This window comes from Nomascus leucogenys, chromosome 22a, assembly GCF_006542625.1.
Source record: "Nomascus leucogenys isolate Asia chromosome 22a, Asia_NLE_v1, whole genome shotgun sequence".
NCBI lineage: Eukaryota > Metazoa > Chordata > Mammalia > Primates > Hylobatidae > Nomascus > Nomascus leucogenys.
In genome coordinates this window covers 102,601,256-102,626,675 of record NC_044402.1, presented here as the reverse complement: position 1 = coordinate 102,626,675, position 25,420 = coordinate 102,601,256, and the positions used below count along the sequence as shown (strand labels likewise).

Genomic DNA, 25,420 nt, shown 5'->3' with positions numbered 1-25,420 from the left:
GTTTTAGAAAACATGATTCCCAGGACCTAACTCCAAATAATAATAGTCATACAGCTGGAGTTGGGGCATTTTAAGGCTTCTAGGGTGAGTCTGATATGCAGCGAGGACTGAGAATCATGCTCTTCTCTAGAGTGTTGGAAGAGCAGCTTCTCAGTGCCAAAGTAACATGGCAGGTAGAGGTGGTGACTGAAGTAAGCCCCGTGTGTCTGATGAGGCCAGATCTGGGCCTTTGTCACCTGGATCCCTGCTCAACCCACAGCTTCATCTCGGTGCTAGAGATGGAATCTGGCATGAAGGGTCCTGGACGTCTCTCCGGGTTTACCCTCATTCTGTAGTGACAGTCACCTTTCCACTTTGTTATCAAAGCCGCATCCTGCTTTGAGAAGAGACAACTAATTATCTGCTATTTTGGCACTCTCTTTAATTCCCCTCTGACTTCCCTCACTTGGTGGCTTTTTACCTTGTATGTTTGTTTCTCACTTGTTAGCTTAGTGTTTGTAGCTGATGATATATACTGACATAAAAAAGCTAACACAGGTAAATAATTTTCTTACTTTTGGGTTTCTTATTTTGGAGACAAAGTCAATTTGGCCTGGTACAGTAAAAAAAAAAAAAAAAATCCTTGAATAAATGGAAAGGAGTAAGAGGCTAAGTTAGAAGAATAGAAAAGAGATACTTAAAAAAAAAAATCCCTGGTTATAAAGCCTTTTCATCTAACAAGAAACTGTATTGAAAGGGAGAGTCAAACTTCCTCTTTTGGAAGAATTTTAATGCCAAGAAGGATCAAACTTCAGTCTCAACAACATGCAGCCATGAGCCTTCAGGGGCAAGGAATATCTTCGCATTTCACAAAGTGGGAGAGGGAGATAGAGAAACTCAGGGATTTGGAAAAATATTTTCATGTGAGTCTTTGTTAGAAAAAGAAATAGTCTTAATTTGAAAGTCTGTCAATTCAATTGTATGTTGCTTAGAAAAGTGTCAAAAGAATTATCTTTTTTTAGATATAAGAATACACATGTGGCCAGGTGTGGTGGCTCACACCTGTAATCCCAGCACTTTGAGAGGCCGAGGTGGGCAGATCACGAGGTCAGGAGCTCGAGACCAGCCTGGCCAACACGATCAAACCCTGTCTCTACTAAAAATACAAAAATTAGCCAGGCGTGGTGGCATGCACCTGCAATTCCCAGCTACTCAGGAGGCTGAGGCAGTTGAATTGCTTGAATCCAGGAGGTGGAGGTTGCAGTTAGCTGAGATCACACCACTGCACTCCAGCCTGGGAGACACAGCAAGACTTCATCTTGAAAAAAAAAAAAAGAATATACATGTGAAATAACTTCTATCTAAAGTCATTCATTCTATACAACAGATTGGAAACAGCCTAAATGTCTCATCAATTGAGGACTAGTTAAATAAATTATTATTAGCTTATGCAATGGAATATGATGCAACCATTAAAAAGCACAAGTATCTCTTTTTTTTTTTTTTTTTTTTTTGAGATGGAGTCTCGCTCTGTTGCCAGGCTAGAGTGCAGTGGCACGATCTCAGCTCACTGCAACCTCCGCCTCCCGGGTTCAAGCGATTCTCCTGCCTCAGCCTCCCAAGTAGCTGGGACTGCAGGCGCCCGCCACCACGCCCAGCTAATTTTTGTATTTTTGGTAGAGATGGGGTTTCACTGCGTTAGCCAATATGGTCTCGATCTCTTGACCTGGTGATCCGCCTGTCTCGGCCTCCCAGAGTGCTGGGATTACAGGCGTGAGCCACTGCGCCCGGCCTACAAGCATCTCTTTATGAATTAACGTAGAACTGCAAGATGTAGTAATTAAAAAAAAAAAAGACTCTGGGCCAAGTGTGGTGGCTCACACCTATAATCCCAGCATTTTAGGAGGCCCAGGTGGGTGGATCACCTGAGGTCAGGAGTTCGAGACCAGCCTGGCTAACATGGTGAAATCCTGTCTCTACTAAAAATACAAAAATTAGCCAGGTGTGGTGGTGGGTGCCTGTAGTCCCAGCTACTCGGGAAGCTGAGGCAGGAGAATCGCTTGAACCCAGGAGATGGAGGTTGCAGTGAGCCGAGATCACGTCACTGCCCTCCAGCCTGGATGACAGAGTGAGACTCCATCTAAAAAAACAAACAAGCAAACAAACAAAAAGACTCTCAACAATGTGTATAATATGCTAAAATTTGCATATAATATCTATCTGTGTATGTAGCTATCCGTATTTGCTTATATATATGCATTATACATTCCAGGAAGGGGACACAGGAAACTAGCAACTCCAGTTGTTCAAGGGAAGGGAGCTGAGCAGCTGGAGGGCACAATGTTTTCTACTTAAATTTGAAAAAAAACCTTCTGAGTATATTTCAGATTCAAAATTTGAATTGAAGAAACTAAACCTAAATAAAATGTGATGTCACTTTTAGTCTGAGTTACAAATGCATGATTAAAACAGAGTGATGGAAACAGGTAGTAATACTTGGTGAGTGAGCAAAACAGATGGAGGGACTGCAAATTCAAATCCCAGTTTTGTTATTTTGGCCAGGTTGTTTGCTCTTCCTCTGTTCATTCAGCTAATGGACATTTATTGAGTGTCTGCTGTGTGCCAGGTACTGAGATAGGCACTGGGGGCACAAAGATGAAAGATGTATTCGTAGGATGCTCACTGACTTGTGGGGAAATGACAAGTCAGTTTGCAATGCAGCGTGATAAATGTTGTGGCAGATTTTGACAGGTTTCTGCAGGGCCTCATGGGAGGTGAAGCTAAATTAGGCTGGGAAGTTTGTTTACCGGCAGACACAGTGCTAAATCTTGCAGTGAAGGGAAGGTAGAACAATTCCAAGCAGAGGAAGCAGCATGTGGTGGTTAGGGGATAGTTTGGTGCGGAGGCAGTGTGTGGACAGTGTAAATTAGACAAAGGCCAGATCTTGCATGTTACAGTTTGGAGTTTAAGAAAAATTGCACATGTTATATTTTCCTATTTGTAAAATAAATACATCTTTGATGCTTGGAATTTAACCAGAGGGCCAATGGGGACACAGTAAAAAATTTCAAGCAAACCAGTGATAAGACTGAGCTGTATTTAGAGCATTGGCAGCAGTGTGGTATTATAAGATTGGGGGAGGAGGAAGAGTCAGAAACACTTTGTGAACACAAACTACAGCATTGAAACCAGCATGTGAGAGGCGCTTTCTCTGGTGGCTGAGGTACAGGTCCTGCAGTCAGGCTGTCTGCACTCAAGTCCTAACTCCTACACTTGATGTCTTACAGACCATAGGAGTTACTTAACCCCTGAGCCTCAGTTTCTTCAACTGGAAACCGACGGATGCTGGACAAGTGATCTTAGGTTATCTTTTCCTTGGAAAACCTTCCAGCCGTCCTGCCCTCCACTCTCATGCACAGTCCCCTGCTGGGCATGTTACTTTTAGGACCACAGCAGGCTTTCTTAGGGAGCTGCTGGGAGGATGGAGGAGCATGGGCTGCAGGAGTCTGAAGTGTGGCCTCCAGCCTGTCTTGAGCCAGCTGCATGACCTATTGTAGAACCTCAGCTTCTACACCTGTGAAATGGGAGTAATAATAAATAATTGTAGAGTTCTCAAAAGGCTTAACCAGGAAGAGACACTTGGAAATTCCATGTAACATACCATGTGATATATGAATATAAATGACTAATTTCAATACATTCTTAATGATGGAAGAAAATCAGGATCTCATTCGAAAGTTTCAACTTCAAGGTAGTACAACTTTTCCTGTGCAACAGAAAAGTCCCCTACGTTGTCTTTGTTAAAGACCTTATGATTTTGGCCGGGCGCGGTGGCTCACGCCTGTAATCCCAGGACTTTGGGAGGCCGAGGTGGGCGGATCACGAGGTCAGGAGATCGAGACCATCCTGGCTAACATGGTAAAACCCCGTCTGTACTAAAAATACAAAAAATCAGCTGGGCATGGTGGCGGGCGCCTGTAGTCCCAGCTACTCGGGAGGCTGAGGCAGGAGAATGGCGTGAACCTGGGAGGCAGAGCTTGCAATGAGCCGAGATCGCGCCACTGCACTCTAGCCTGGGTGACAGAGCGAGACTCCATCTCAAAAAAAAAAAAAAAAAGACCTTATGAAAAATCATAAACTATCTTGTGTTATTAAGATAAAAAAGATTAATATATAATATCAAATCTCTGCTCCCTTCTTGGATTCTGCAGCTAGAACAAAGAAGTACAACTAGGTACACAGGAACAGAACTGACAGACCTCATAGATCTCTGATATTGTGGGGTTTTTTGGCTTTGAATCCTAGCTCCCTCTGCTGCCAGCCATGTGACTGATCATCTCTGAGCCTCGGTTTCCTCATCTGCACAGTGGGGATCAGCACAATTACTGGGAAGGGTGACGGGAAGATTACACAAGGCTCAATATGTGAGGGGCCTGGCCCTTAGCAGGGATCAGTGAATGTTCCTTTCTCCTTTATGAATTGAGTCCTTTACAGATGTGAACATTCTTTCAAAACTATTAGTTCATGTAATTCTTGCTTCACTGTTGAGAGGCAGGTATGGAGTTCCCAGTATTATTATTATTTTTTTGAGACAGACTTTTGTTCTTGTTGCCCAGGCTGGAGTGCAGTTGCGCGATCTCAGTTCACTGCAACCTCTGCCTCCTGGGTTCAAGAGATTCTCCTGTCTCAGCCCCCTGAGTAGCTGGGACTACAGGCACATGCTACCATGCCCGGCTAATTTTTTGTATTTTTAGTAGAGACGGGGTTTCACCATGTTGGCCAGCCTGGTCTTGAACCACCTGAGGTGGTGATCCACCCGCCTCGGCCTCCCAAAGTGCTGGGATTACAGGTGGGAGCCACCATGCCCTGTCAGGTCCCAGTATTATTATCTCTGTTTTATTAAAGAGAAAATGGAGTCTCAGAAGCATCACAAGGTCACTTAGTATCAGAGTGTCAGAGAAGTACCCACTGCCCCACCCAGGGCTTCCCAACTACTAGTCTGACACTTTAATATTGATAATATTACACTTAATTCCGTTTTTTTTTTTTGGAAATAGAACACACTCATAAATATTTTTTCCTGGGAATATTATTCAAGTGTCCTGGAACCATTAAATCTTGAGACCAGCTCGTGATCCCTCTACAACTTTCCTGCCAAGTGGTCATCAAGGCACGTTTAAATGACTGTGGAGACCAGAACTTATCTCCTAAGGCACCCTGCTCCATCTTTGGATGATGTCCTAAGCCAAGCATTATTTTCCTGTTGTATGTGAAATCCACAGGGTTTGGGGCAGGCCCCTTCTGCTTGGTGGGATGCATGTACATCTGCCCACATAAGTAATGCTTGGGACTGGTCTCGAAACAGGTGGGGCAGCTCTAACTCCAGGCACGGCTGGCTCTTGTCTGTATTCAGGCCAATTCCTCTACCTTGCATTTGAGGGCACTATATGCTAACTGTGTGGGAACTGTGAGGTGGAAGCTTATTTCTCATTCTTCAGATGTTCTGGGCATAACATACACATCCTTTGATATCAGTGTGGAGTATAAGGATATTCAATTTGATATCTAGCATTAATAGGCATTATTGCTATTTTCTTCCCTACTACCATGACCTAACCCTGATAATTTAAAAAGTCCCTGAAAAAAACCTCTATCCTTATTCATTCATCAATTACCTTTTTGAAAAATCACAAATAGAGTTTTTAAAAACATGGTTCAAAAAATTTTTTTTTCTTTTTTGGTTTAGAAAATAGGCTGGTCTCAGCTGGGTGCAGTGGCTCACGCTTGTAATCCCAGCACTTTGGGAGACTGAGGCAGGTGGATCACCTGAGGTCAGGAGTTTGAGACCAGCCTGGCCAACATGGTGAAACCCCATCTCTACCAAAAATACAAAAAATTAGCCGGGCGTGGTGGTGGGCACTTGAAATCCCAGCTACTTGGGAGGCTGAGGCAGGAGAATCGCTTGAACCCGGGAGGTGGAGGTTGCAGTCAGCTGAGATCACGGCACTGCACTCCAGCCTGGGCAACAAGGGTGAAACCCTGTCTCAAAAAAAAAAAAAAAGAAAAAAAAGAAAAAGAAAGAAAGAAAACAGGCTGGTCTCAAACTCCTGGTCTCAAGGGATCCTCCGGTATCATCCTGCCAGCCAGCTGGGATTCCAGGCATGTGCCACTGTGTCTGACATGGTTCGATTTTTAAATGAACCCAGATGTACTCTGGATCCATCATATTTCCTCAAATCTAAGCCTAATATAAACAAATTATTCTGTATAATTGGCTAATAGTGTTGCCTTCGGCGTTGTAAAGAGGTTCTTAAAATGTGAGAAGTTCACATGCAATAAATGGAAAATGAATGAATGCTCTCCTGTAGTAACGTGAGCCTGCCTCTGCCACAACATTGTGCTATTACCTGTTTCATTGTTTATCTGCCTGTTAGATTCTAGGCTCCTTAGAAGGTCAAGCATAGAGATGATTCATCTCTGTATCCTCAGTGCCTATCACAGTGTCTGATACTCAGAGCATATTCAATATATGTTGGCTGAGGGGGCCGGGTGCGGTGGCTCACGCCTGTAATCCCAGCACTTTGGGAGGCTGAGGAGGGCGGATCATGAGGTCAGGAGATCGAGACCATCCTGCCTAACACGGTGAAACTCCATCTCTACTAAAAATACAAAAAATTAGCCGAGTGTGGTGGTGGGCACCTGTAGTCCCAGCTATTCGGGAGGCTGAGGCAGGAGAATGGCGTGAACCTGGGAGGCAGAGCTTGCAGTGAGCCGAGATCGCGCCACTGCACTCTAGCCTGGGTGACAGAGCGAGACTCCGTCTCAAAATAAAAATAAAAATAAAAATAAAAATATGTTGGCTGAGGGCAACCGAATGATCAGTGGGAGAGAAAGCTTTATATTGTCTCCACAGAACTTGGGTGGGACTGGAGGGAAGGACAAAGTCCTGTGGGGTCAGAAAATCTTCCTGGAGCAGATGGAATGTGTCCACAGGAATGGAATTTTCTAGAAGGAGTGCTGGATGCTTAGCTAACATGATAGGCACTGTTTTTGATTGGACAGGGCTCGGCTGGGGGCTGCAGTGAAGCTTTATAACAGATGGTTGAGCCTAGGCACTGGAACTGGGCTGCCTGACCAAATCTTGCTTCTGCCATTTACCAACTGTGTGACATTCAGTAAGTTATTTAGCCTCTCAATGACTTAGTTTTCTCATCTGTAAAATGGAAAATCTACATACTTAGATTCATTTTATGAATTAAATAAATGCATGCATATACAATTTAGAACAAAGCCAGCCACAGAATAAGTGCTCAGTAATGTTAGCAACTGTGATTATTTTTATCTCTTTCCATTCCCTTGTTTTGCCCTGACCTTTCTTATCACCTACCCTCATCCCCTGCAACTGTACAATGCTTCCTACATGCCCCAGGCAAAAATGAATGACATGCCCTGCAGACAGGAAGGAGATACACGAATGAATGTATAGGATGAGTTGGTTTCCACACAGCTCCAGGTGTGGAGGACAGCCTGTGTGCTCTTCTCTGTTTGAACTCATCATCTTTGTCTGTACTACCCTGAGACTGTGTCTTACTACATGGCAATCCCTAGGAACCTGGGAGCTACTACATCCATAAGGAGAAGGTCTATCTAGGGAGAGCAGTGAACACTGAACATTTCCAAGAGAAGCCATGGTCTTTGGGGCAAAGACTGGCCTGGGAGTCAGAAAGTGTACCTAGCGTTTACTTCGTGAGTCCTTTGGAAGCAGGCTGAGTTGCCATTTCTGTGAGTCTTGAGGGAAGTGGACAGGAAAGTGGGCCTTAGGGATGACAACACTTTTCCTTCTATAATACTGTGCCAAAATTGCTGGACAAAAAAGTGTAATACAAAAGCATTGTGGATACTAAATATACAAGCAATTATTGTAAAATTCCCCACTTTGAATTCTGCGTTCTTAGATGCTCCATATTTTCTTTTTTCTTTTCTTTTTTTTTTTTTTTTTTTGAGACAGAGTCTCACTCTATCACCCAGGCTGGAGTGCAGTGGTGCGATCTGGGCTCACTGCAAGCTCCGCTTCCCAGGTTCATGTCATTCTCCTGCCTCAGCCTCCCGAGTAGCTGGGACTACAGATACCCGCCACCACGCCTGGCTAATTTTTTGTATTTTTAGTAGAGACAGGGTTTCACCGTGTTAGCCAGGCTGGTCTCGATCTCCTGACCTCATGATCTGCCCACCTCAGCCTCCCAAAGTGCTGGGATTACAAGTGTGAGCCACTTTCTTATTTCATTTCCTTAGCAGCTATCACCTTTGAACATGCTACACACTCTGATTGTGTATTAGGTCTGTTGTCTGTTCCCTGTACTATCCTGGAGCAGGGCAGGGATCTTGGTCTGTTTTGTTCACTGATGTATCCCAAATGCCCAGAAACTGCCAAACACATAGTAGATAGCAGGTGCTCAAATATTGGTTAATGAATGGTGACTGTGATGATATTTCCTCCCAGAAAGTACGATTCATAATTCTTTCAGCCCTAAGTGAAGAACTAAACTCTTGCTAAGAATAAAAGGGATAGTTTCACCAGATAAGTCATAGAGTATGGTAATATTTTTTGAATACTCGCAGCAAATTTCTTTTGACGTCCAGAATCATTCTTCTTTCTTGCAGTTTTTTTTCTATAGAGATGGGGTCTCACTACGTTGCCCAGGCTGGGTTGCAGTGGCTATTCACAGGTGTAATCATAGCACACTACAGCCTTGAACTCCTGGACTCAAGCGATCCTCCCACCTCCATCTCCTGAGTAGCTGAAATTCCTTCTTATAGTTTTCAGTACCCCATTTTCCTCTGTCAGACATCCTTTCTCTTCCCATTCTCAGTCCCTGTGGCTCCAGGGTGGGCCAATGGCATTTAATTTGGGTATGGATAAGTGACCCACATTGGTTTATATTCAGTTCCGGAATGACCTGGGAAATAGAAGCTGGTGGCCAACTTGCCACCCTTGGGGAAGAGCCTATCTAAGAGGAAGCCCCGAAAAGCAGAGCCCAGTCATGGACAGAGACAGATTTTGGGCAAATGCATGACTCTTAATCAAAGCCCCACCTTGTAGAACTGGGATTGGGGCAGCCCAGGGAATTCGGAGGGTGACCCTCATGATCTCCAAAGGCCCTGCCAGTCTACAGCACTAGATAGAGCCACCGCCATGCACTCCGCAAGTATTTGGTTTCTTCTGCCCCATTCCTGTCTTTCTCAGTCATTTCTTATCAAGGGCCTGGAATATTTCCTCAACGGTACTATGAAGGATCTGAGATCCTTCCATGCCAGGCCTGGCTGTGTTCCTGGTCAGTTTCTTTGACTCCATGGCTATTTATTTCCAGTTCAGTAAGCTCTGAGGAGGGCAAAGCATGGGTAGGAAAGGGGCCCTAAACCAGGGGGTGTGGGATGAAAAGGATGGGCCAATCCATGGAGCATTTAATGAGCACCTTCCATGTGTTGGGCACTGTGTTCGATGCTGGGGTTGGAGGGAGTATTGCAAAGATGGACAAATGCCATCCTCACTATAGAAACCCTCAGAACCCTTAACTTGAAGCTGAGCTTGTGAGATCAATGAACTCTTAGAGAACAGAAAGCAAGGCCAGATATCCAGAAAGGAATTTGTAGTTGATGTCTAAATAGTTAACTCAAGAATCAGTCTTCTCTATAGTAGTAATATCAACTCTACCAAGTGACAGTGGTAAAACAGTAACAATTATTTTAGCTACTGTCAAGATAAAATGAATTATATTTGACTGTTTTATGAGGTGGTTTAAAGTTACTCTTTCTCCTCTCTGTTCCCTGTCCCCCACCACCCAAACCAGACACCCGACTGATTTGTCCCCGATGGCTGGCTGTGATTACTGTCCTAATTTGTCCTTTCTTCATCTGCTACAAACTGCCTATTTTCTGTCCCTTCTGATAATGCAGGAGCTCTGAGGGACTTCTGAAGCTGTTTTTGTACCATGCAGAAGTGTATTCACTGGAATTCCTGTGTTTGTGTCTATAAAACCCCTCGTCTTCTCAGTGTGAGATCACCTTCAGGAACGGCGTCATGTCGATGTGCAGCTTGCGCGTGTAAAATCCTTTTCTGTTTGAACATATCAGCCCTTTATTTATACAACTTTGAGGCTCTCCTGTCTTCTGAGCTGCTGCCTCCAAGGACTGCTGGGCTCCCTGTGAAGAGAAGCAGAAAGCCCAAACTTTCATATGAATGATATACAGTGCAACAAGAGCTAGTCCAAATCCCCAAATATTTACAGAAGGCAATTTTTAAAATCATTGAAACAATAATACGCAACACCTCTTTTTACTGTTGAAGACACAGAGGACCCTATAGAGAGAAAATAGCCCAAGACTGTTTATTAATTAATACCTATGGAAGTGGAAAAAGGGACCTTCCTAGGTCCCAGGGCTTTAATTATTTTATTTAACCCTCACAACAACCCTGTAAGGCAGGTACTGTTACTCCCATTATACAGACAGGAAACCAGGAGGCTCTGGGAGGTTAAGCAACTTGCCCAAAGCCATTAGCTGCTATATGGCAGAGCTAAAATTACCATCTGTTGAAGGCTCCTTTTTAATGAGATCTTTTTGATACTTACATAGTGGCTGAATGGTTATCAAATCTGCTTTGCAGTAAATATGGTTATAGCAAGATTCTAATTTTTTTCCAAGATGACAAAAATGAATTTGATATGTTAGGAAGACTGATTTGAACAAATGTAGCAGAGAGAGAAGGAAGAATGAGCTAACAGAGGAGTGTGGGAGGCCCCGGGGGCTCTCCAAGCTTTTGGGCTGGACAAAGGGTGTCACATTTCAGGACACCACAGAGTTGGATCTGAAGTTGCACTCCAGCCCATGCCCCACATTGCAACCTGGCTGCTCCTTCGAAGATGCATACTGGACCATATCACTTCTCTGCTTGAAACCTTCAGAGGCCATTGTCCTCAAGAGGAAGGCCAACTGGCTTACAAGGTTTACAAGCCTTTCCTGCCTGGCCCTGGATGATCTCTCCTGCTTCATTTAGTCATACAACAAATATTTATTGGGTGTCTTTTCTAAGCCAGGCAGAGCAGATAGGGCAGTACCCAAAGGGATGAAAGTCTCCACCCTCATGAAGAGTGCACATCCATTCCACTGAAAGGGAAGACAGAATCAATAAGGAAGGGGAACATAAGTATGTCTGAAGGTGGTTTGTGATAGGGAGAAAAATAAAACACAAAGTGGGCTGAGGGAATAGCTGGGGATGGAAGTGGAGGCTGCAATTTTAAGCAGGGAGTCAAGGAAGGTCCCACGAAAAAGCAATGACTGAGCAAAGCTCTGAAGATGGTGAGGGAAGGTTCTAGGGTCTATCTGCATGAAGTGTTTACTTGGCTATGGGGATAGCAGGTGCAGAGGGCCACACGGACACCAGCCCTTGAGCTCCCGGAGCAAGACCTTTGCACGTGTCCTTCCCTCTCCCCTTCTTCTGACTCTTCTTCATCTTTCAAGTATGGCTTCCCTGTGCCCCTGTGACCCCCCCAGAGCATTAGTACCTCCCACCATTGCCCACAGTGATTGCTCAGGCTTGTGCAGCCATCTCTCCTCCTCCTCTAGAGTGGAAGCCCCCTGAAGGCAGGAACCATGGCTGTTCCATTCCCATTGTCCCAGCAGTTTCTGGCACAGGGTCTGGAAATGAACACACACTTGATACATATTTGCTGAACAAAAGAGTAACTAACTAACAGGTTATGGCCCACCTCAATTCAAAGGAGGAGGGAGCAGTGAAGACACCTTTACAGGAAGTATGTGTTGACTTCCAGAAGACAGTCCTCTAGGTAGCACTGGTTCCTCATTTCCAAAGATGAAAGTTATTTATTATTTTTGGGACCAATTTGCTGGGGTCACATACATTAATATGTCATGAGATCACCCTGAGTGTGGATTTGATAATTTCCATATTTTCTAGGAGACTCTCAGATGGCCATCTCTCTGGGCAGTCATAAACTCTCCCTCCCATAACATTTATATTACTTTTAAACATTAATGATGAATTAACAATTGGTGAGTCCCCACAAACAGTCATCATTCCAACGAACACCCGCACCCTTTTCTTTTGCTTTGAAATGTGGCTAGAGATAAAGATTTTTCTGGATAAACACACATCCAATTTTTTTTTATCATCTCAGCCACATATCTGATGAGCTTTTCAGGGTGAGACAGTCCCTCTCCATTTCTCGATAAAATGAAAGCATTTGGTCCAAGCTAGACTCAGACAAGGCATTTCAAGCTTTCTAGCCTCCACAATCACGCATGAATCACTGGATACAATAATAGAAATCAGATGATAATGATTTAAGAGAAATTTCTCCATTATCCCCAAGAGAAGATTTTGTGTTAGACGGGAGAACAAAAGGCATAGTCAAGACCAGTTCCAACGGCTGAAATTACTTTAACTCCTTATTTGGGGCTCAGATTGAAGAGTGGGGAATTGAGAGGCTTTGAGAAAAGTCTCCCCAAGCCCCTTGACCTATAAATCTTTCGATAAAACAATTCTCCTGACCGTATGGCTCATCTCCCTAATGTTCAGGGGCCATCAATTCTAGCTTGATGGAATGTTTTCAGTGAAGGCTCTATACCCACTGGAATGTGAAGTACTGTTTTTGCTCATTATGTTCAAGTGTTCTAACGAATGAATGATAGTGAAAGGGGATTTGGGAGATGGGAGGAAAAAAAGGATTAAACATATAAAGAGGAGGTAGTGATGGGAGAAGAAAAAGTCAGAAAATTGAAAGCAGGAAAGAAAGTCGCATACTAGGTCCGGCACAGTGGCTCATCTCTGTAATCTCATCACTTTGGAAGGCTGAGGCAGGAGGATTGCCTGAGTTCAGGGGTTTGAGACCAACCTGGGCAACACAGTGAGATCCTGTCTTTACAAAAAATTTAAAGAAAATTAGCTGAGTATGGTGGTGTGTGCCTATAGTCCCAGCTACTCAGAAGGCTGAGGTGGGAAGATCCTTGAGCCCAAGAATTTGAGGCTGCAGTGAGCTATGATCATGCCACTGCACTCCAGCCTGGGCAACAGAGTGAGGCCCTGACTCTAAAAATAAATAAATAAATAGATATAAAAGTAATAACAAATACAAAAATAAAAATGAAAGTCACATGCTTGGTTGGTTTTTCATTTATCCATTAAACTGATATTTATCAAGTGCCTACTATGTGTCAGACAAACAAACACACATATAAGCAAGATGATGCTTTTAGGTGGTGACTAGTCTGTGAAGACAACACAATTGTGCTAGGAGGGAGGGTAATGGGAAGGGGGTGGCCGCTTGGCTTAAATGGTCAGAGGAGGCTGCTTTGAGGAGATGACATTTGAGCAGAGAGCTGGATGACAAGCTGGAGCCAGCCCTGGATGAATCTATCTTTAGCAATCATGGTAGCTGGTATCTCTGTGGTCTGATTATTTATTTATTGAACTATTTAATTATTATTATTATTTTTTGAGACAGAGTCTTGCTCTGTTGCCCAGGCTGGAGTGCAGTGGCGCGATCTTGGCTCACTGCAACCTCTGCCTCCCTGATTCAAGCAATTCTCCTGCTTTAGTCTCCCGAGTAGCTGGGACTACAGGCGTGTGCCACCATGTCTGGCTAATTTTTGTATTTTTAGTAGAGATGGGGTTTTGCTATGTTGGCCAGGCTGGTCTCAAACTCCTGACCTCAGGTGATCCACCCGCCTTGGCCTCTCAGAGTGCTGAGATTACAGGAGCGAGCCACCGCGCCTGGCCCTGTGGTCTGATTATTTAGAGGTAAGGATCTTTTAAAAGGAAATTGGAATTCCTCATTTCTAGGCCTGTCTGCCCCAGTCTTCTGGGCTCCATCCTTGACCCCATGAGGCACCCCTCTGTTTTCTGAGTGGCAGAGCAATCAAAACTGACACTTGCAGCTCTTGGGTATGTTGAGAGCAAAGACAGAAGAATAAAGAGTGATCAGGAGTCAAGGTCTCTAAAGGTATAGGAGAGAGAAGAAAACACAAGGTTAAATGGAAGGGAAGGAAAATGGGGGAACTGAAGAAAGCAGAGATGCCTGAAGGTTTTTTGTTTCTTTTATGTAAATACTTTGGTGGAGATGATTAAAAAACGAATGGAACGGACAGGCGCAGTGGCTTATGCCTGTAATCCCAGGACTGTGGGAGGCTAAGGTGGCTGGATCACTTGAGGCCAGCAGTTCAAGATCAGCCTGGCCAACACAGCAAACCCCATTTCTACTAAAAATACAAAAATTAGCCAGGCATGGTGGTGCAAGCCTGTGGTCCCAGCTACTTGGGAGGCTGAGGCATGAGAATTGCTTGAACCCAGGAGGTGAGCGTTATAGTGAGCGGAGATCGCGCCACTGTACTCCAGCCTGCGCGACAGAGCGAGACTCTGTCTCAAAAAAAAGATAACAAACAAAAAACAAAAAAACAAACCAAAAAACCCCACACCAAACAAACAAACAAACCAAAAAAACTGATGGAATGGTGAAATGTTTAGCAGAAAAACAGAACCCATCCCTTCACCTATATTGTACTGCAAATACTTTAATATTTTTATGTTCTGCTAAAAACACCTGGAAGCCTTTCTCTTTAGTAAATGAAACAATAAAGATTAACGAGTTAATTTGGTAAAGCTGATTTGAATTGCACAGAAGGCATTGCGCAAATACTTGGCATTTAAAAAGTTATCTGACATTTAAAAGGAGATGACTGTTAATGAATTCAAGAGCTAATCTTATACTCTGACAGAGTGAGCCATGGAAAATCCAGGATTATTATCTTGCTGTAAACACAATGTGATTCAGTTGAGCTATCACACAGAAAAAAGGGAGAGCTATTGGTTGCGTACAAATATCTAGACTCACACACATGTATAATATAGCAAAACTTAAAGAGAACATCCATTAAAATTACAGACACATCTTACTGTTTCCTTTCTTACTCTTGGATTATAATATCTGAGCTACAGACCCAGGGAGAAACTCTTCTCCCCAATAATTTTTCCTCCTCCTTTCAACTGTTATATTTTAAATGGTCACTACCATGGGTTGGCTCTCCAAACAGACTTTGGGAAGTCTAACCTTAAGAAGGAGATTAAATTCTAAACCCAAGTGGCTGCGTCTCCACCCTGGGTCCCACAGAGCCACCAGAGATAAGGATCTGTCCTGTAGGTGTCCCTCGGGCCCTCCTCATTACTTCTCCCACTCCTTTCTAATTGGGGTTCCCCATCTTTGTAGCTGCGGCTTAATGGCTCCAAGAAGAGCGATTGTCCCTCATTAAGGAGGCTGCAACACTCTCACTGTCTAACTCCCTCCCACGCAGCTCACAACTTCATTCTGCCAGAGAACAGGCTGCCAAGAGGCTCCGGGAACGTGTGGGCAAGCTGAGCTAGAGGAAGAAAACAGAAAGGAGGAGGGCCTTTGTAACCAAGATCTGAAATGTGCTGGGGCACACACCCCGCCATTATCTTAACGCTTGAAGAGTGGGTGGGGGGCGCCTTTGCTGAAACCCTTAGGTGGTCTCTCAAGTTGCCACATCAAACTTCTGTGCACACAGGGCATTTGTCGCCTCCTGTGAGTAAACAAAAGGAAGAGTCAGTCCCTCCTCTGACCCCCGGGATCCCCTCGTTGGCTGATAGTCTGTCCTTCGACTCCCCTTGGTGGGCTCTGAGTCCCAGGGGCACAGAGACATCTGAGAGATTTAGTCACTGGGGGTAGGGGAGAAGGAGGGCTGGGATTCTGAGCTTCCCTGTCCTCCCACCCCCTGCTAGGGTAGGGGAACCAAATCCTGGAAGGGGCCCTTCCTGCAGGAGCAAAGGGCCTGGCAACTTGCCCCGTTTGGCTTTCCCGGGTCCTGTTGTTCCTTGCCCATGGCAGCCTATGGACCTAAAAGCGGGCAGTGGGAATGGGGCCAGAGGTGGGGCTGAGGGTGCCTGGGACTCCCTGGGCTCCCTGAGATGGGACTGCCTAGGGAGGGGGTCCGAGTGGGCCGGGCGTTGTATACATTGTCGACCTCAGGCTGACTTGGAGGGCACTCTGTCTGTGGCAAGGCCGACCACCCTGGCCACCCTCAAAGTCCTCACTCTGAGGTTCTGTGTCGGTCTGGGTTTCCCTGGCTGGCAGGGAGGAGGCCTCCAGTGTGCAGGAGGGCAGACGGACGCCTGGGATCTCAGCTCAGCAACCCAGCCTGGCCGCATAGCCTCTTTCTGAGGAGCAGCAGAACCCTCGAGCCACAGCGGGCTTCCACCCACACAAATGTGCCCAACGGTCTAGCGCCTGTCACCTGGGCTCATCCTGCTCTTCTTGGCCACGTGAGGTCTGGGCCCACTTTTTACATTCTACAGGGAATTTGGTGCTGGTGAAATGGGCTGAGTGGGCCGTTTTGCGAGGGCTCCACAAGTAGGCACGGTGGAGACACAGTTAGTTTGGTTGCCAAACAAGAGCTTTCTTGTTCTCCTCTTGTCAGGAATTTTGGTCTTCATCTATTTTTTAATGTCCTCAACTTTATAGAAGGAGATTTGACATCCTCCTGAGTGTTTAGCAAATTAGCCGAACAGTTAGCAAACATGAGCCTCGGAAGAGAAACATGGTAACTTCCAGTCTTTGCTCTTGTGAGGGGCTCATTTCGTGACTTTGGCTAAGTCATTCTGTGCCTCAGCTTCCCTACCTAGAAAATGGGGCTAAGCTCATTGTTCTCTTCCAGGAAATTCTGAATGAAACTCTGGACACTTTTATTCCAGAGCTTCTACTATAAGTAAATCTTAGCTGTGAGTTCTAATTGCTATTGTCTTCAACATCATTATGTGCTTTGTTGATACAACAGAATCACTGTTTATCTGGCTTAGCAGGAGCTGGAGGAGAAAAATTTCAAAATAGTGATCTCTTCTGCCCCAGGGGAGGTAGAAGCCAGCTTTTTCTGTGAGGGGGTGGCTAGCTGTATTCAGGCCGGAACTGTGCCTGTGTTTGAGAGATGACACATTCTATTTTAGACTGGGAGATGGGAGGTCGAGGGGTGAAAGGTGGGAAATCTGAATAACTCCCCAGCTCCTTCTAACTCAAAACTTGAACTCAAAACTTGAACTCAAAACTGTGTGACTTCCTTGTTTTGTTGGGTCTGGTGGGACTTTTGCAATCTGACAACTGACAGACAGGGAATCTCAACTTGCAAACTGATTCCACTGTGAAAAGGTCATTTTTAAATCAGTCAATTTTTACTAGGAAAAAAATGGTGTTTTGATTCCCAGACTCGCCCATAAAAGTTTAACCCAAATTCAGCCGGACTATGAAGGTGAGGTAGTCCTGATCATGCCTGACAGCAGAAGGCTGGAAGAAGAGAAAGAAAAATGTCTTTTCTTTTTCTTTCCTGGCCCCCCACACTTTCCTGACCCCTTCCCCTCCACTGGGCTCTTCTGTCCTCCGACCTCTACATTTTCCTCTGCAGCCCTGTGCTGTGGGCCGTGGTGCCCTGCTGACACAATGCTCGTGGCCCCCAAATTCCCTGCCTCCCCTCTGCCCCTAGACCTTCAGCTGTGCTTCCTTAGGTATGGGGGAAAGCAATTAAGAAACTTTTACAAAGAGATATGAGGAACCCAAAATAATCTCTAATGGTTAGAATTTTAAACAGTGAAACACAGTGAACACTCCAGAAGGCATGGAGGATACTTGGGAGGCAGAGAGAGGGATGCTTGAATTGGGGGTTGGGGATGGGAAAGGGAGGAACAATTGGTAGATTGACTTATTGTCCTCCTTTAAATTATTCCTGCTTTTCCAGCTTCTCCTTTTCCATGTCTAAACCTTTAGATTGTATACAAGCTGCAAGTTCTGTTTGATAATGGCGTTCAAGGCAAGGGACAGGAGAGTACAACAGTAACGATTATAATGTATTGGGGGCTGCCTACTGCCAAGCATTGTGCGAATCCCTTTCCATATGTTTCATCTCATCCTTGTCATGACCCCATGAGGGAAATAGTATTACCCTATGAGGAAACTGTGCTTCAGAGAGGTTAAATAGCCTGCCTAAAGCCACACAGCCTATAAGGAAGAAGTTGGGATTTATTTTATTTTATTCATTTTTGAGACAGAGTCTTGCTCTGTCCCTCAGACTGGAGTGCGGTCATGTGATCATGGTTCACTGCAGCCTTGACCTCCCAGGCTCAAGCAATCCTCCTGCCTCAGCCTCCTGAGTAGCTGGGACTACAGATATGCACCAACACAGCTGGCTTTTTTTTTTTTTTTTTGAGATGGAGTCTTGCTCTGTCACCCAGGCTGGAGTGCAGTGGCGCAATCTCAGCTCACTGCAACCTCCGCCTCCCGGGTTCAAGAGATTCTTCTGCCTCAGGCTCCTGAGTAGCTGGGACTACAGATGAGTGCCACCACACCTGGCTAATTTTTTGTATTTTTAGTAGAGACAGGGTTTCACTGTGTTAGCCAGGATGGTCTCCATCTCCTGACCTCATAATCCACCCACCTCAGCCTCCCAAAGTTCTGGGATTACAGGCGTGAGCCACTGCATCCGGCTGCTACTTTTTTATAGAGATGGGGTCTCACTTTGTTGCCCAGGCTGGTCTCAAACTCCTGAGCTCAAGTAATCCTCCAGCCTTGGTCTCCCAAAGTGCTGGGATTTTGGATGTGAGCCACCACTCCTGGCCTAGAAGTTGGGATTTAAATGCAGCTTTATTGGATTTCCAAATGACTAGGCCTCTTTAAAGTGCAGTTCATGTGTGAAAGGGGCCCTATTAGTCCTGACATCTATTTCCTTATCTGTAAACAGGGATAATAACTGTACCAACTACATGGGGATGTCGTAAGGATGAGATAATCCTAAACCCTAGCGTAGTAAAACTGAAAAGCATTGGCTGTTTTTACCATTTAAAAAGACCCTCTCGGCCAGGCAGGTGGCTCAAGCCTGTAATCCCAGCACTTTGGGAGGCCGAGGTGGGTGGATCACCTGAGGTCAGGAGTTCAAGACCAGCCTGGTCAACATGGCGAAACCCCGACTCTACTAAAACTACAAAAATTAGCCTGTCATGGTGACGGGCGCCTGTAATCCCAGCTACTCGGGAGGCTGAGGCAGGAGAATCGCTTGAACCCTGGAGGCAGAGGTTGCAGTGGGCCGAGACTATAGCATTGCACTCCAGCCTGGGCCACAGAGTGAGACTCCATCTCAAAAAAAAAAAAAAAAAAAAAGACCCTCTCAAGAGAATGGGGAGATAATTGTTAAAGCTTATGATAGGTATGTGGAGGTTCATCATACTATTCTTTTACATATGTTTGAAATTTTTCATAATACAAAGAAAAAAGGAAAAAAATTAACTACGCAGATGTTATGTGTCACTAGCAGCTAAGACACCAATTAATACAGACTTACTGGAATAAATGATAGTTGTAGTGAAAACTCAATAAATAAAAGGCTTCCTTTTGTAATTAAAAACAAACCCCTCTCAGGAAATTAGCCTTAAATTGTCTAGGGCGTTTTGGGGCAGACAAAGTAATCCTGTGGGTAAGGTTGAACCAGTAGATGAAGTTTGCTTAGATCTTCAAAAAGCCTTTGAATCAAGTTCCACAACCAAAGCTATTTACAAAACCAGAGGGGTGGGGAGAGAGAGAAGGGAGAGTGAGCACAGGCATGGAACTAGGTGAACCTTTGGCAGTGTCTTGGAAAAGACAGCTGACTTTAGAAACAAGAAACAAAGGCAGGGTAGGGAGTCAAGAGCACTTCTCTTGATGGGGAAATGCAGAAGCGTATTCTCTTAGGCATTGGTGTGGTGACCAATCTTACTTGTCATCCTCAGAGAGATCTCCAAGAAGGTTGCCTAGTGACATCCCCAAATCTGCACATTACCCAAAGCTTTTCCAGAGAAGGAAAAACCAAATCATAATGACCAATGGCAGGAAATGCCCAGAGATTGTGTGAGTTGTGGGGAAAATATCAGTTGAACTTTCATCTCATTATCACTGAAAATAAAACAAGTGCAATCTCTGAATTCTACTTAGAGGAGATAGGCTTTTTCTATTCAGAACATGGATCTTAATGACAGGTTTAGTTTCACTTTGTTGCCCTGGCTAGTTTTGAACTTCTGGTTTCAAGTGATCCGCCCACCTTGGCCTCCCAAAGTGCTGGGATTACAGGCATGAGCCACTGCGCCCGGCCTGTTGATTTATTTTTGAGTGGCTCCCATGTACCAGGAACTGTGCCAGACACAAGGGATACAAAGGCAGATAACAGCCTTAAACGGAAGGCAGGGTAGGATATGGCTCAAAAGGACACTGAAATAAAAGGTTACCTTTGTACCCTTGTACAAAACATAGTGTGTCCACAGGTGTTTTATCTTTTTTTTTTTTTTTTTCGAGTGCGTGTTGTTTTTGGTCCTGAAAGAGGAGAGCTGACGGGGATATGAACACCATCTGTGAAACCACCAAGGAAACAGATGGGGGTAAACACAGGTTTATTCAAACCAAATCCTAGTAAGCTAGAATTACAGGCTACTCTTTGAAATCCAAAAGAGATAAACTTAGGATACATAAGATGAAATATGAATTTACACTGTTGTAAACTTATGAAACCTGAACTCAAGAAATAGTATAGGTTGAAACAGAAGTGAAGAAAGGGATATAACACCAATTTAACAGGATTTTTAGGATACTACCAACGTTCTAAGCCCCACAAAGCAACAAAACAAAACCCAAGATAAGGCATGTGAGAAAGGATGTTTGTTCTCCCTAGCCTGGAAATAGTTCAAACAAAGGGAGAAAAGTGACAATGTGAAAACTGGTGAGATGCTTTCTTTCTTATTTTAAACAAAGAGATGCAATCATTTTTGGGAAATCTAATTAAGGTTTGAGCTTGTACTTTGATACTCTTTACTGACAACCTCTGCCCTGACAGCTCTATAAACAAGTGGGCTCAGCGCCCCTCTTTTCCCAAGCTTACATAGATGGATCTGAATGGATGAGAGTTTTATGCTCTGAGTTCCAGTTTTTCAGAAAGATGAATTCATTGTCCCCCAAAGTCTAGAGTTAGAGGGATAAAATGCCAAAAAGGGATTGAGATCCTTAAAAGGAGAATGCTGATGACTCTATTCAATAAACTAATAAAAACCTGATTAATGTTAAATATTTTAAACCAATGATAATTAGCTAAAAAATAATGGTGCTATTGTGAAGAGAATTGCTTGAACCTGGGAGGCAGAGGTTGCAGTGAGCTGAGATTGTGCCATTGCATTCCAGCCTGGGTGACAGAGCAAGACTGTATCTCAAAAAGAAAAAAAAAAAAATTAAACCAGTGGTTGTCAACTGGAGGTGATTTCGCTCCCCAGCGGGCATTTAGCAGGGTCTGGAAACATTTTTGATTGTCACAACTGGGGAGGGTTGTGCTACTGGCATCTAGTAGGCAGTGGCCAGGGATACTGCTTAACATCCTACAATCAACGGGAAAGTTCCCCACAACAAAGACTGTCTGGTCCAAAATGTCAGTGATGTTGCCTGTTAGTTAAACATTAGTATTAAATCTCAGTTTCTAGTATGAACAATCATCCTTTTTTAATGCTTGAATCAAACCCTTCACCGAGGGTGAAACTGCCATTGCCAAATTATAACTGAGTCAGTGAAAGAGATCTGACCTAACCAACTCCATCTTGATTCTAACCTCCAGGCTGTCCTTATTCATTCCTGGGTGTAGGCCGAAATAACTTTGGGAGGAACTTAATTTACAGTTTAGCTTTGAAACAAAGACGATAACAGCCCTTTCCCAAAACAAGCCCCCTTCCTACCTGTGAACCAGACTGCCTTCGCAGGACTAACAAATTAGCCACAAAATTAGAAATTATGGTTTAGGAGTCATGCGGCTGGAGGCTACAAGATTCTAAACCTCCCCAAAGTCATTTCTCTGATGTTACACTCTTGGGCTATTTCCAGATTTTCTTTGTTATAGATAATGCTGCAATGGACATCTTCACTGACCTTTTTTTTTTCTGTTGAATTATTTCCTTAGGATAAATTCCTGGAAGTCAGAAATACATAATTGATGGATATTTCACGTTTTTCATGTTTCGTGAGTTATATTGCCATTTTGCTTTACAAAGGGATTGAACCAAGACTGTGTTCCACCAGAAGTGTATAAGTATACCAGTTTTACCAAAACTCCGGCAGCCCTGGGTGTTACCATTTAAAAAGAGTAAGAGAAGGCACAAATCTCAGATATAAGACGGTACTTACAGTTTGCCTCAATATGCATTTAAATTGTTAATCAAGATGGATGATTTTTTTCATATTTATTTTCTGTTACTCCTTTTTGGATATGAATTGTTTCTGTCTTTTATTTTTCTCATGGTTCTCAATTATTTTCTTTTAAAATTGGAGGTAATCTTTACTGAGTATAGATGGTAAAGTTAATGCAATTATTTTACTTTTTTTTTCTAGTTTTACTTTCTCCCACCACTGTCTAGCTATGTTAATATTTCCTCCTGAAATTTTCATTTATAATTTTAATACTCTTTTTAGGTGCTGGTCACCTTACCCAACCTGCGGCCTCTGCACAGAGAGGCCTTGGGGGAGAGGAAAAGCTTCTCCAGCGATTGATGTCAGCGGCCCACCGAGGTAAGAGCAATACTCTGTCTCTGAAAGTATCCCAGGAACTAATTTCCCTTAATCAAATGAAGGGCCTTAGGAGGAGCCATGAGGCAGAAATGAAAATAAATCTGAAGAATACCAAATTCTGTGAGGAGTTTGAAAGACCTGCATTAAAAAAGGGCACCGTACCTTCAGGACTGCAGCTCTGGCAATGCTCCATATGCAGCTATTAATATGCAAAAAATGCCTTCATAAATACTTGATTCTGTTCACAGTGGGGAAGCAGTTCATTTGAAAGAGGAAATGGGAGCTTGGAGTTGAAACATGTCTGCTTGTCTCCTTTTTCTTTTTTCATTGCTCTCTTTTCATCTCCACATTTCCCCTTGTAGTTTTCTTACCCCCGCCCCCACCACCTCACCCCCTCTTCCAACTCCTAGGAAGTTGCTGATATCAGTTGCTACTCTCGTTTCTTTTGATGGATTCGCCGCCTAGGCCCTGCTCCTCGGGTCAGGTGTGGAAGGGGTGCCTTGGGAGCCATTCCCGCCATTTGCCATCCTCATCGCGTGTTGGAGGAAGGAGCCTAACCCTTTCTGCTCCCACTGCAGCGTGGACAGCCTCTGAGGAGACAAGGTGAAGGCTCGCCCATCGCAGGGGTAGGGCCTCTGCAGAAGCCTCCAGCCCAGGGAACGCCGTCACCCCAGCCTCTGCAGAGCACCCTGTGGCTTTCTCTCCAACCCACACGCCAGAGATTGTTTTCAAAATCTAGGCCTGCGACTTCTCATTAGAGGGTGGTAATACCAGAATACCCACCTTTGGCATGTCTTCCCCTCTCTCAGATGGCACTGTGATAAAAGTACAAGTCTTTGATGTGACTGAACCCCTAATAGGGTCAGATCCCAAGGAAAGGAGGGAGGGGGGAGCCCGTGGGGGAACTGATGGAAAGAAACGGTGCTGCTAAGATCAGTATTGTGATGTCCTCTGCTTCAGGGTGGGAAAGGCCGCAGGGGAAGGAATCCCCTGGATTGCCCGTGGCCCATCAAGGTAGGGAACTGAAATCAGCTGGACAGAAATTTGTCCTAAATGTGTTCCAGATGCTTTATAATAAACATGAAATTAGTCATTGCCATGGAGTAGGCTGAGGAAGTAGTTAAAACTGAAGTCAGTGATTAATCTAATAAGAGGCCATTAGCCTCGAGAAGTAAGCGGGGGTGCAGGAGGCCAGGAAGTCACCCCCACCTCCCTCCCACCCTGTTTTCTCTGTGTATGGGGCTGGTGGGGCTCCCTAGACTTCTCCTCAGATGCCCTTTCTTTCCAGGGCTGCTTCTAAAGGTATTGGGACTACTGCGACTTGGACAAACCAGTGGGTTCTGGTGGGAGCCACCCCATCGTTTCACAAAGGAGGCAGGCGCGCATGGGCTTCTCAGGGAGCTGACTTTCCACAGCCTCGGGGGGGAGCCGGGATGAGAGTTTAAGACCCCTCGCTCTGCTTCTTCTGACTGCAAAGTTAGTAATTCAGCCTACGATTTAATTTGACATGGTTGAGCCCCTCTTTCTTTTTTTTTGAGACAGAGTCTTGCTCTGTTGCCCAGGCTGGAGTGCAATGGTGTGATCTTGACTCATTGCAACCTCCGTCTTCTGCATTCAAGCGATTCTCCTGCCTCAGCCTACCGAGTAGCTGAGATTACAGACGCGCACCACCATGCCCAGCTGATTTTTGTATTTTTAGTAGAGACGGGGTTTCACCATGTTGGCCAGGCTGGTCTTGAACTCCAGACCTCGTGATCCACCCACCTTGGCCTCCCAAAGTGCTGGGATTATAGGCGTGAGCCCCTGCGCCTGGCTGAGCCTCTCTTTCATTGCAGGTGATAGTAGGTCTTTTGGAACAAAACCGTGGGGCTGTGTGAATTTGGGGTGTGTTTAGGGTATGTGAAGCCTTTGCATGGCCTTTGGGTTGCAGAATTATCAAAATACACCATATTATGTTTTCCTTAGTCGCACACTCTTTCAAAAACTCTGTCTCTAGATCCCTTAAAAGGGATGTCTGCAAAGTGGGCATTTAAAAAATGCAAATGTTGGTTCTGCAGCTCCTTGGCAGCAGGGAGGAGCTGCTCAGCTGCGTTTCACCTCAGTGGAGGCCTGACCCAGGCCTAGGGTTGTCACAGAGAGTTCAGGTCCTACCTCAGAGCCCAGCTCGGGCACGCAGATGAAAGCAAACCCGTTTCTATTATCATTATATATAATGAGTGCTGGGGAAGAAGAGATAGCCAGGCTGTGGCAGGAAGGAAGGTGGACAGAATGGAGAAATCAAGATCATGACCTGGAGGTGTCACACAGCAGGGTGAGACCTGGGAGTCCCCTGGAGCTGCGTGTGCTGCCTCTGCCTCAGGTTCTTCGAGGCCCTGGATTTAGTTCTAGGAATTCCCCTGAGTTGTCTCTCTAGAGAGAATTTGAAGACAGTTCCAGCTTCAAAGCTTCCAAGGAAGGAAAAAATTTATAAGTATTTGTGAACATATGTCCTTGAACCACTAATAGATATTCTTTTTTTTTTTTTTTCTGAGACAGGGTCTCTCTCAGGATTCTGGCTGCAGCATGATCTCAGCTCACTGCAACCTCCAACTCCAAGGTTCAAGCAATTTTCCTGCCTCAGCCTCCCAAGTAGCTGGGACCACAGGTGCATGCCACCACAGCCAGCTAATTTTTGTATTTTTAGTAGACATGGGGTTTCACCACGTTGGCCAGGCTGGTCTCAAACTCCTGACCTCAGGTGATCTGCCTGCCTCAGCCTCGCAAAGTGCTGGGATTACAGGCAGGAGCCACCATGACCGGCCCGCTAA

General features: G+C 44.8%; 1 protein-coding gene across 2 annotated transcripts in view; it reads right to left on the bottom strand.

The window, feature by feature from the left end:
- The window catches only part of KIAA2012 (KIAA2012 ortholog), a 134,779-nt gene that overhangs the window by 42,296 nt on the left and 67,063 nt on the right, over positions 1 to 25,420 (bottom strand). For both annotated transcript variants that reach the window (XM_030804180.1, XM_030804181.1), the window contains exon 14: positions 10,042 to 10,179. In XM_030804180.1, the coding sequence (XP_030660040.1) occupies positions 10,042 to 10,179 (138 nt within the window). The remainder of the gene's footprint in view (positions 1 to 10,041; positions 10,180 to 25,420) is intronic.